This window comes from Garra rufa, chromosome 13 (assembly GCF_049309525.1).
Source record: "Garra rufa chromosome 13, GarRuf1.0, whole genome shotgun sequence".
NCBI lineage: Eukaryota > Metazoa > Chordata > Actinopteri > Cypriniformes > Cyprinidae > Garra > Garra rufa.
In genome coordinates, this window is record NC_133373.1 from 11,628,338 (window position 1) to 11,641,700 (window position 13,363).

General features: G+C 36.0%; 1 protein-coding gene across 1 annotated transcript in view; it reads right to left on the bottom strand.

Moving 5' to 3' along the window:
• Positions 1-4,942: 4,942 nt before the first annotated feature.
• plpp6 (phospholipid phosphatase 6) overlaps positions 4,943-13,363 on the bottom strand; it is a 9,809-nt gene continuing 1,388 nt past the window's right edge. Inside the window, exon 2 of the mRNA XM_073853080.1 lies at positions 4,943-9,013. Within this exon, the coding sequence (XP_073709181.1) occupies positions 8,646-9,013 (368 nt within the window). The 3' untranslated portion in view covers positions 4,943-8,645. The remainder of the gene's footprint in view (positions 9,014-13,363) is intronic.

The following is a 13,363-nucleotide window of genomic DNA, read 5'->3' on the forward strand; positions in this document are numbered from 1 at the left end:
TTGTTGGAGAAAACGGCGAAACCGTCACTGTATCAGCTCAAAGCAGGCTGTGCAGTAGTTAGACTAGCCACAGTTTTGAAACAGTCGCACCACACTCATTTCTCTCACTCGCACAAATGCTTCCAAATATAATTTGAGGTCGCACAGATTAATTTTTGGTCGCAATTTCGATCCCTGTATTTATAAAATATCACTAACCCACTGAAAACTGCACAAATGTAGAGTAAAAACTTTAATAAACAGAAAAATATACATTCATTTGAATGAGAAGGTGTGTCCAAACTTTTGGTCTGTACTGTATGTTATGTTAGTACAACTATAATGTAACAGAGAAGAGTCTTTATATGATTCTAAGATTAATTTTATTAATAATAAATATTCACTGTGGGTTCACCCAAAAATCATAATTATGTCATTTTTGTTTACTCTCATGTTGCTCCAAACCTGTATGATTTTCTTTTTTGCTATTGAATATAGGCTACATTGCCATTCCAACGTTTGGGATCAGTACGATTTTTAATGTTTTTAAAGAAGTCTTTTCTGCTCATCAAGGCTGCATTTATTTGATTAAAATACAGAAAAAAACTGTAATATTGTGAAATATTATTGCAATTTAAAATAGTGGTTTTCTATGTTAATATACTTTCAAATATAATTTATTTCTGTGATGCAAAGCTGAATTTTCAGCATCATTACGGCAGTTATCAGCGTAACATGATCCTTCAGAAATCATTCTAATATGCTGATTTATTGTCAATGTTGAACACAGATTTTTTTGGAACCTGTGATACTTTTTTCAGGATGCTATGATGGATAAAACATTACAAAGAACAGCATTTATAAAAAGATTCCAAAAATATTAAGCAACATAACTGTTTTCAACATTGATAATAAATCAGCATATTAGAATGATTTTGGCAGTGAAAATATTTAAAAAGTATTTGAAAGTATATTAAAATATTAAACTGTTATTTTAAATTACAATAATATTTCCTGTATTTTTAATCAAATCAACGCATAGAAAATACTTCTTTAAAAACATTTAAAAAATCAAACGGCAGTGTATATTCAATAGGAAAAAAGAAAAAATATTGATAAAATAAATGGAACTTTGATGAGCAAAATAAAAAAAAAAGATCAAATAAATGGCACCACTAAAACTTTGATTAAAGTAAGCCATACAGGTTGTCCTTGGTAAACCATGAAATGATTTTACTAATGTTTTCTAAAAATTGGTAGTGTATTCCTTAATATTTCCAGCAGAGGTCACTGCAGCATTACAGTTTTGAAAACATGACAACAGTGGTGGAAAGTGTACAAAAGTATTGCTACTTAAGGAATAATTTACTTGGGTACAAGTAAAAGTACTGAAAAGTATGACTCAAGTAAGAGTAAATATGTAGTTTGTTGAAAAACTACTCAAGTTATTGCGATATTACGCAATAAGTACCTCAGTATTATATTTTTCTATTTTTACCCAAAATAAGGCAATGTAAGCATTACGTAGCATTAAACAGTAGTATAATTTTATAAAATAATATATTTTCTGTCTCTTTCTGTGATAAGAAGCAGCATGGAACCACAATAGCAAGTTACTTTAAACACGACTGATGTTATATAGAGGATAGTTTTTGCAGCCAAACCTATGAGCAAAACACGATATTAATCACATATTTGACGCTATAAGTAAACATACTAGCTATCTCTATTGCCAGGAACAATTTTATAACTCATTTTGACTAAGTCCACATCATATTAGGTATGTGAATGTTTTTAAGAAGGGCAAAAGCAAAGAAAGGTGAGATGCTATTATTGCAATGTTGTTGTTAATGTTGAGGTTCAGCGTACAAAGTTTGCTTCGTACATTTAGTTCAACTGCACTGTTAGAGAACTAAACTTAACTGTGTGTGCATGCATTTTAGACACTTACACTTACATCGTTCTTGCTCCGTCCATGCAATAACTGCGTCCTTTTATCAACCGATTTTTTTTATTTACTCCAACTCCGGAGTGCTCTAGTGCTCTGGAAATATCAATGTTATGACCCATTTTAGGGGCTTCACTATCGCCACCTAGAGATGAGGCATATAGATTGTATTACCTCTCACTAAACTCCCAAGTAAAAAAAAAAAAAAACTATTTTTACTATAAAACTCAAAAGTAAATTTTAGGGTAAGGTTTAAGGATGGGGCTGGGTTTTAGCTATAATACTGTAGGTCTGCTGTGTCAACTTGAAAGCAGTACAAGTAGTCTTAAAACATTTCATACATTAAGCTCAAGTGAAATTAAAAGAACCCCAGTTTAATTATACTCAAAGTAGAAAAGATGAGAAAAATTTACTTTTCACCTCTGAATTCACCACAAACAACATCATCTTTCAGTTTAGTAGCTACTTAATAATTATTCACTAACAAACAATACAAGATACATGTTTCAAATTTCAGTTATCAGAAACTGAGATTACGGTATAAAAGGTTTTAAATATGGATATCTTTCTTACACAAATGTTGTACTTCAGTTACATCTGATCACATCAACATTCTTCAGCTTGGGCTAAACATAATTTTTGCTTGGTTGGAACAGCAGCTACGCTAATTATTTCTCTATTTGTTTCTCTGTTTCTGCCACAGGATTTCCATCCCGTGGTAACTAGGAATTACACAAGATTAAGTCTGGATTCAGAATACCCGAGAAGAGATGATGCCAACCCCTCAGAGGACCGCCGATGATGCCAGCCTTGAAACAACATACAGGACTACACATTTTTGCTACAAGTTTGATTGCAACACATAATCATTACTATTACTGTTTATCATCTGTTTGATTACACCATTACTGATTTTAACATACATCTATACCATATGTACATCGACTTGACATACAGTCATGGCCAAAAGTTTTGAGAATGACACAAATATTAGTTTTCACAAAGTTTGCTGCTCAACTGCTTTTAGATCTTTGTTTCAGTTGTTTCTGTGATGTGCTGAAATATAATTACAAGCACTTCATACGTTTCAAAGGCTTTTATCGACAATTACATGACATTTATGCAAAGAGTCAGCATTTGCAGTGGTGGCCCTTCTTTTTCAGGACCTCTGCAACTTCTGGGCCAAATCCTGACTGATAGCAACCCATTCTTTCATAATCACTTCTTGCAGTTTGTCAGAATTAGTGGGTTTTTGTTTGTCCACCCACCTCTTGAGGATTGACCACAAGTTTTAAGATCTGGGGAGTTTCCAGGCCATGGACCCAAAATGTCAACGTTTTGGTCCCCGAGCCACTTAGTTATCACTTTTGCCTTATGGCACGGTGCTCCATCGTGCTGGAAAACGCATTGTTCTTCACCAGACTGTTGTTGGATTGTTGGAAGAAGTTGCTGTTGGAGGGTGTTTTGATACCATTCTTTATTCATGGCTGTGTTTTGGGCAAAATTGTGAGTGAGCCCACTCCCTTGGATGAGAAGCAACCCCACACATGAATGGTCTCAGGATGCTTTACTGTTGGCATGACACAGGACTGATGGTAGCGCTCACCTCTTCTTCTCCGGACAAGCCTTTTTCCAGATGCCCCAAACAATCGGAAAGAGGCTTCATCGGAGAATATGACTTTGCCCCAGTCCTCAGCAGTCCATTCGCCATACTTTTTGCAGAAAATCAATCTGTCCCTGATGTTTTTTTTTGGAGAGAAGTGGCTTCTTTGCTGCCCTTCTTGACACCAGGCCATCTTCCAAAAGTCTTGGCCTCACTGTGTGTGCAGATGCGCTCACACCTGCCTGCTGCCATTCCTGAGCAAGCTCTGCACTGGTGGCACTCCGATCCCGCAGCTGAATACTCTTTAGGAGACGATCCTGGCGCTTGCTGGACTTTCTTGGACGCCCTGAAGCCTTCTTAACAATGCAGTGGAAAGCTTTTTTCGGGATTACGTTAATTTTCATGGAAAAGAAGGACTATGCAATTCATCTGATCACTCTTCATAACATTCTGGAGTATATGCAAACTGCTATTATAAAAACTTAGGCAGCAACTTTTCCAATTTCCAATATTTATGTAATTCTCAAAACTTTTGGCCATGACTGTACAGTAGTCACTACTAATAAGCTACTAAATATATTGTAGGAAACTACATTTTTGTACAGCTGCTTTGCAACGATTTGTATTGTGAAAAGCGCTATATACATATAAACTTGAATTGAATTCAATTGAAAACACAACGATTTGCTTCAGAGGGCCTTTATTAACCCCACAGAGCCTTGTGGATCAGTTTTTATGATGGATGGATGCACTTTATTGAGCTTCAAAATCTAAACACCCATTCACTTCCATTATAAAGCTTGGAAAAGCCAGGACATTTTTAAATAGAACTCTGATTGTCTTTGTCTGAAAGAAGAAAACCATATAAACCTGGCTTGAGGGTGAGTTAGTCATAGGGTAATTTTCATTTTTGGGAGAACTATCCCTTTAAGGACTCAATGACTAATCAAGAATTTTCCCATAAACACACTGCGATATATGATATGTAATCTGTAAAAAAAAAAGATGTACTCTCTAAAGTACATGGGAAGAAAACAAATACAAGTTGGAACATAGTCTTAAAGGAGGGGTTGAGCGTTTATATTGAATTACGAACAAAATACATTCCTAAATTTCTCACATCCTGTTCATGCTACATTACAGAACTATGTTACGTGTTTTGTTATTTGCTCTATAACAGGTTTACTTTCTTACAGATTTACCTGTCAACACCTCCATATGGAAGAACCTACAGCAATAAAACCTTGTGTTGCAAGTGGTGCAAGGTATGGCTGAGCTTCTTATCTTCTGAAATTTACAGAATTTACTGTAAAACAGATATCAAGCTGAAGGGGAGTTTCCCGCTTTACTGTGTCAAAGATTTACTCACAAGATTAGGTGTTGGAAGAAAAAATATTCAAAGACACAAAGAATTGATGTACTCATATTTATTTAGAAAATACAATCACATTATGATGGATGTAGAGTATATTTTACATCACAAATATAATCAACAGTCATAGCAGGCACCACATTAAGCGTATGAATACCCCTTGTCATTTTGACTTTGGTGAATGTACGTTGTCACTTTTCACTGCAGACTACACAATGATCAAATGTCAGATTTTGAAATAGCTGGTGAAGCCATTTACAAAGATAAAAAATGTGTTCCCTCTCCATCTCCAAAAGAAAAAAAACAACAATACACGTTCCCTAGCAAACACACACACACACACACCACCAAAACAGCACAAAAAATTATTGCAATTTAAAAATAACATAATTGGATGCCATCCATCACTGTATTGCACAAATGATCAAATGATCACACTTAAGAAATAACCCAGTTATTGCGAAGGAAAAATGTGCAAATGGCTCTCTTGAAACAGTCAAAACGCCCACATCCTGCACCAGAAAATTATTACTGCGAGTCATATTGAGGCCATGTGCTGCCAGAGAAGAAATATTTCATATCAAAGAAAGAAAAGAAAAAAATCTCTAGATTTTGGGGTAGATGTGTCAAAACATCTTTGATGCCACAGTACTTTAAAAGAGGAAGACCTATGACTGTATAAAGCTGACAGGCAGCTTGACAGTGTTTCAAAAATCCCTTTCAAGCATTCCAGCACACACACACACACACACACACACACACACACACACACACACACACACACACACACACACAATAAAATGGAAATGTCTCATTTGACATCAACTTACAACACTTTCAAGAGACTGAAGAAAAAACTGGAATGAAATGGAAATGAAAAATAAATGACATCATTATCATTATTACTTAATACTTACATAACATACTAACAGCTAAAACTAGTTAAGTGGGTCCATATACAGTTGTAAAGTCAAATGTTTACCTACACCTTTAAACCCTTTCCAGCAATGACTGTAGAATTCTGAGATCAATCTTTTCACACTGAGGACAAGAGCCAGGGGGTGAAAACTTTTTGAATTTGAAGATCAGGGTAAATTTAACTTATTTTGTCTTCTGGGGCACATGCAGTTATCTTCTGTAGCTTCTGAAGGGCAGTACTAAATAAAAAAATATGATACGTAAGCAAAATAAGAAAAAAAGTACACATCTTCATTCTATTCAAAAGTTTTCACCCCCTGGCTCTTAATGCTTGTTTTTTCCTTCTGAAGCATCAGTGAGCATTTGAACCTTCTGTAATAATTGCATATGAGTCCCTCAGTTGTCCTCAGTGTGAAAAGATGGATGTCTAAATTATACGGTCATTGCTGGAAATGGTTAAAATACACAAAAATGCTGAAAAACTAAAGACTTTGTTGGACCTGAAGAATTTTTCTGAAGAACAGCAGGCAGTTTTACTGTTCAGGACAAACAAGGGACTATTTGTGAACAACTATCACAAAACAAAAAACACAGCTGTGGATCATTCAGGTAAAAACAGTATTAAGAATCAGGCATATGTGAACTTTTAAACAGGGTAATTTTTATAAATTCAACTATTATTTTCTCTCGTGAACTATATGTAAATCTTACTCAGGTCAGTACTAAATTAAAAATAACATGCATTTTGTATGAACCCTCTTACTTTAGTAAAATAATTAATATTTAGCAAATTCTGCAAGGTGTATGTAAACTTTTGACTTCAGTTGTATTTTTGGTCATAAAAACATACAAAGAAAACGGTAGCGTAGAATGACACAAATTTAATTTTAATTTAGTGTCAATGTTGTAAAAAGCCCATGAGAAAAAAGGCAAATGAGAAAGTCAAACCGCCTTCTCGCACTCTCATAATTAAAATAATTATTTGAAAATTTTAACATTCCTCCATTAACAAGTCCACAAAAAGTGCTTTGGTAACACCATGGAATTTTACAAGTATTCTTAAAGGAATAGTATCCAGAAATGATTTTTTTTTTTTTTTGGAAAAATTAGCATAACACCATCCAAGATGTAGATCATGAATACAAACATGCAATTTTTCATGTTGCAAGACGTTAATTAATAGATTGATGTTTTAATCCGCTTTTGGACTCTCCTTCTGCAGAGGATCTATTGGTGAGCAAGTGATGTAAAGGAAAATTTCTCCAACGAAGAAACAAACTCATTTACATCTGGCTGAGTACGTATTTGTACGCAAATTTTCCTTTTTTTTGCTTAACTCTTCCTTTAAACACCATTCATGGTGCATAAATGTGTTAATTATTTGGTACTATGACATATAGTACCAGAGTACCTTGGTCCATTCTAAGAGTGATGACTGAGTAGAACTTTAGTCAAAATTATAGCCATCATGGTGCAATTTACACCTGCTTAATGCTACCGAACGGTCATTATGACAGCTTCTCCTGCTATATATGGCAACACTTTGCAGCATATCATGTGAAGTATGGCTCTATAATCACAGCTGTGGCTTCAACCCAATTAAAATCCAGCAAATTGTAATAAGACCAAGACCATAGCAAAATACAACAATTTTCTACTTCATAGATCAATAAGACAGCATCAAAAAGTGCAATAAAATTTAACAGTGGCACAATAAATGCACAGAAAGAGAACAATTTCACTCTTTTGAGACACGAATACAGAACAGAGCTTTAAAACACAGAAGATTTCTTCAGAGGATAAATATCAGTGTAATGAGAAAGCCTTCAGAAATAACCGTATTACTCCCCTGTGACTGTCTATTGAGGGCATCGCATACCCTAAGGCTATTCTATCAGCGCTGAAATTCATCCTCATGTTTCAACTTCTCTTCCCTTGTTTAATTAAATATTCATTCATGAAGAGCTTTTCATATTAATTAGAGAACTAGATAGTCTTTGATTAAAATGGAAGCAAAATCTTGAAGATGGTGCCTAGTGTTTCAGGTGCTATAAAAATGTAGTATCACAATGGTGAGGCTTTATTCTGTAAACAAGAACACTTATTTTAGAAGCCAGTGGTCACCCCATCCATCTTCCTTTTTTAATAAACACCAACCATTAAAAGAGTAAAGCAGGATGTCAGCAGATTCCTTAAAGGGATAATTCACCCAAAGATAACAATTCTGTCATTAATTACTTGCCCTCATTTCGTTCTTGTGAAAACGGAAGAGAATTGTTGAATAGAGTCCTTCGGCTTCATAAAATTATGGTTGAACCACTGATCACAGGCTATTTTATCGATGTCCTTACTACCTTTTTGGGCCTTGAATATGGTAGTTCTCTTGCTGTCTTTGCAGGGTCAGAAAGCTCTTGGATTTCATCAAAAATATCTTAATTTGAGTTCTAAAGATAAACGAAGGTCTTACAGGTTTGGAACAATATGAGAGTGAATAATTCATGACAGAATTTTTATTTTTGGGTAAACTATCCCTTTAAGACTGGTGTATTCTGACATCTTAAAGTATTGACAGAATCAGAGAAGTGATGCTTTCACTTCTCCCTAGCACTCAAAAGCTTTTATCTGTTCAGTGCAATCTAATGTGAACCTAAAACCTAGGATATTACTGGCTGTTGATCTGTGAGAATTTACATTCAACTTAGCCACAGAAAATGTGATAAACACACAAAGCAACTTGACAGACATTATGAAATTATTACCAGCATACTGGCAGCAACCCAAGGTGCCTAGATCCTCCAAATATCAAGAACCTCAGTCTTAGCTTTTCAGTGAAGCCGTCCAATCGTGCTCTGCAACACAACTGGAGACAACCAGAGCATCTCAACCAAATAATATTGCCAATAGCCCATGAAGAAACCAAACACGACATCCGTCACGTGATGGCGTCCGAGAAGAACTCTAGAAAAACCAACTATAGAGGCCCAGAGCAGGACGAGAACGCGAAGCGGGGCTGCCAGCACCAGATGAGCCAATAAAAAGCGTGCACACATTGCAGCACGTGTGGCATGGCCTGATGGGAAGGAATAGCCGTCCACAGAGAACGTGGCAAACATGTCCATACGGTTATGTGCAGGACGCCGCCGCCGCACTACAGCCTTCAACACGCCGACCAGGACCAGGTCCAGAACCAAGGCTGAAACAGAAATTACGAAAACATTAGAAAAACTGGACAAGTTAGGTGAATTTTCAACCTATATATTAAGGCCAGTTCACACTGCATCAACAGACCGAGCCAACAGTGATTAGTCTGCAGTTTGACATTTTCCAAGACTGACAAACAACCAGAAAAACAAGTGCACATTAACAGCAACAGATGCTTACAGGTGTAACGCACTTATCTGACAAAACCTGGTGAACATGTTTGCTGTAGTTTGGGCCACTCTCAAAGAACAGTTGGTAAGTGACTTCACCAAGTTAAAAGGATAGTTCACCCAAAACTGAAAATTTAGTCATTAATTACTCACCAAACCCGTAAGACCTTAGTTTAGCTTCAAAACATGAATTAATATATACAGGTGCATCTCAATAAGTTAGAAAGTCGCGGAAAAGTTATTCATTTCAGTAATTCAACTCAAATTGCGAAACTTGTGTATTAAATAAATTCAATGCACACAGACTGAAGTAGTTTAAGTCTTTGGTTCTTTTAATTGTGATGATTTAGCTCACATTTAACACCAATTCACCATCTCAACAAATTAGAATACTTCATGAGACCAATAAAAAACATTTTTATTGAATTGTTGCCCTTCTGGAAAGTATGTTTATTTACTGTGTACTCAATACTTGGTAGGGGCTCCTTTTGCTTTAATTACTGCCTCAATTCAGGTGATCAGTCTGTGGCACTGCTGAGGTGGTATGGAAGCCCAGGTTTCTTTGACAGTGGCCTTCACTTCATCTGTATTTTTTGGTCTCTTGTTTTTCCATTTTCTCCTTGACAATACCCCATAGATTCTCTATGGGGTTCAGGTCAGGTGAGTTTGCTGGCCAGTCAAGCACATCAACACCATGGTCATTTAACCAACTTTTTGTACTTTTGGCAGTGCGGGCAGGTGCCAAATCTTTGAAAAGCTGGTCAGCAGAAGGAAGCATGAAGTGCTCTAATATTTCTTGGTAAATGGGTGCAGTGACTTTGGTTTTTAAAAAACACAGTGGACCAACACCAGCAGATGACATTGCACCCCAAATCATCACAGACTGTGGAAACTCAACACTGGACTTCAAGCAGCTTTAGCTATGAGCTTCTCTACCCTTCCTCCAGACTTTGGACCTTGGTTTTCAAAAGAAATACAAAACTTGCTCTCATCTGAAAAGAGGACTTTGGGCCACTGGGCAACAGTCCATTTCTTCTTCTTCTCCTTAGCTCAGATGCCTCTCATGCTGTCTGTGGTTCAGGAGTGGCTTAACTTGAATCAAACTTGAATTCTTGAATCGATTTTGCTTGACAAGCCTCTCAAGTCTGCGGTTCTCTTGGTTGGTTGTGCATCTTTCTTCCACACTTTTTCCTTCCACTCAACTTTCTGTTAACATGCTTGGATACAGCACTCTGTGAACAGCCAGCTTCTTTGTCAATGAATGTTTGTGGCGTACCCTCCTCATGAAGGGTGTCAATGATTGCCTTCTGGTCAACTGTCAAATCAGCAGTCTTCGCCATGATGGTGTAGCCTAGTGAACCAAACCAGTGTTGTTTTCGACGATGACGAAATCATTTCGTTGACGCCACTTTTTTTCATGACGATAACGAGATAAAAATGGCTCGTTGATGACTAAAACATGACGAGACGTGTGAGTTTTCGTTGACGAGACGAGAATAGACGAAAATGTTAGTGGGTGGTCCGTCAGACGTTTAAAATGCATGAGATTTCCGCTTATTGTGCATGCCAATTAAAACTTAAAAAGTATCTGACGCTATGGCAAGCCGTTTTAGCATTAAATACTCTTTGCTATACTAGTATGGCAAGCTGTTTTAGCATTCCATCCTTGTTTGTCTTTTATGTTCTAAAACATTCCTTCATTATTGTAATTATTGGTGAAAATAGTCGATCCGGAAGCTCACATTGTGTTGAACTATAGATCTGCTATTTTCAGAACTTATAAGTGACACTACCCAACAGCAAAATACTTACTGACCTACATTAATTTGTTAAAAGACTACTTTTTTCCCTTTTTTTGACTAAAACTAGACTAAAACCTTTTTGACTTTTCGTCGACTAAAACTAGACTAAAACCTTTTTGACTTTGTCGACTAAAATTGGACTAAAACTATCACATATAGAAGTGACTAAAATTTGACTAAAACTAAGAAGCATTTTAGTCCAAAAGACTAAGACTAAATCTAAGATGGTTGTCAAAAACAACACTGAACCAAACTGAGAGACCATTTTGAAGGCTCAGGAAACCTTTGCGGGTGTTTTGAGTTGATTAGCTGATTGGCATGTCACGATATTCTAATCTGTTGAGATAGTGAATTGGTGGTTTTTTGTTAAATGTGAGTCAAATCATCACAATTAAAAGAACCAAGGACTTAAACTACTTCAGTCTGTGTGCATAAAATTTATTTAATACATGAGTTTCACAATTTGAGTTGATTTACTGAAATAAATCACTTTCTTTTATTGCAAACCAATTCTAAAAGCAAATGTATCACTTGTGTTTTTTAAGTTTACACTTTACAGCCCCACTTGTAGTAGGTTTTACTGATGGGAACCATTTGACCAATCATGGCCAACTACAACTTGTTACACATAAGGCATTTTTCCATAGTAATAAGTGAAAAGGTCTTTTTAAAGTACTTGATTTCTCTGTACACAAGGCGTTGTGACTACCAGGATGAATGAAAGGTTTAATAAAAGATGTTAAATTGGCCGAAGAAGCTTTAACAAATCACCTCTGGAGACAGATCAGACAGGGATGCCAGGCACTGTGCATATCACCCTGTTTCCTAAACAGGCTGAGTAGGCCATTCAGTTGTGTCAACTATAATGAATGGGATGTTAAAGCAACAAAGGGTGTAGATGGAATGACACAGCTGCCGTTGTGGAATTAGTAAGTGACGGATTATCGCTCCATTTTTCCACTGAAAATACTTCTGAAATAAATGTCTGCATCTCTCTGCAGCAACAAACAAGATGCCTCTTGCATTTTAAATGGGTTGCCAATAAGCTACATCAATATTGGAAATCCAAAATGAATGAAAACCTGCCTCATCTGCAGGTACACCAGGCACTGAAAACACCTTAAAGAAAAAGAGGTCTAAAAGAAAAGGCGAAAGATGTGTCATAGGGAAAGTGGGAGGAGATTAAGTGGGTTATGATATGTTATACATCAGAGAAGAAAATGAGCCTGAAAAGGGCCAGAAAGAGTGGGAAAAATGTATAAGAAATCAAAGCCAAGCTTAGGGGTGGGTGAAATATTAGTAGACACGATTAACTGGTAGAAATGTATCAACTGGTAAAGATTTTGGATTATTATCTCTATCGCAATTATGCGTTAACGTGACGTTGCGGAGACGTGCTCACAAAAACATATTGTTTCTAAAAGTTTTTAAGCATTGCGGTTTAAAAACAAGTGATTTGAAAGAGTTAGTTCACCCAAAAATGAAAATTCCCAAATGATTTACTCACCCTCAAGGCATTCTCGGTGTATATTATTCGCTTTGTGTTGTGATTTTAAAGAAATCATCTAGGTTCAGAAAAGCGGTTTAGTTTGTGGTCCTAAAATCAGGAAGTTGACATTTGCATTTCAGAATGAAAATTTTTGTGTATGACAGTTTTGGAGTTAATAAGGTCTTTTAGAGATACTAAGGTCATTTCTTACTTGAAATGACTTTCACCTTTTATTCTACAAAAAAAATGGAACCACAGGGGTGAATTCTGAAGCTGGTCTTAAATTATTTAAATTAAATTTTAAATTATTTCATAAAAATGAACAAATATCATGCAGACACTATGCAATTACAATATGATGCAAGGCAATGCAACAAGAATAAATGTTAAAAAACAGTTTCTAAAATAGCCACAAGACTTCAACACACGATTTTTGCTTACCAACACTGTGGAGAACTGTGTGTGTTTTTAACCTGTTACGATCATGTAAACCTATTAACTTTTACATGATATGCACAAGGATAACAGTAAAAGACTGTTTACTGAGAAATCCACTTACAGGAATGACACATGTAACTCATAACCAGAAGTTCATCCATGTTGAACCAGTGCTGCACTATTCAAGGCTATTTAGACTTTACGACACACATTTTGTACTGAAGAATAAAAAGTCTTCTAACAGAAAAATACTACATTCGTACTTTTTAACATTAAGTCTACCCTATTTACCTACACTGCAAGGGCATCACTGCATGTCTGAGTTAAGTTGCATTTACTAGCTGGTGTCTAATGTCTGTGTGGGTCTGTGTAAAAGTCAGTGTTACCAAAAAAACAAATAAACAAAAAAATATATAATAATACTAATGATAAAAAATGTAAAA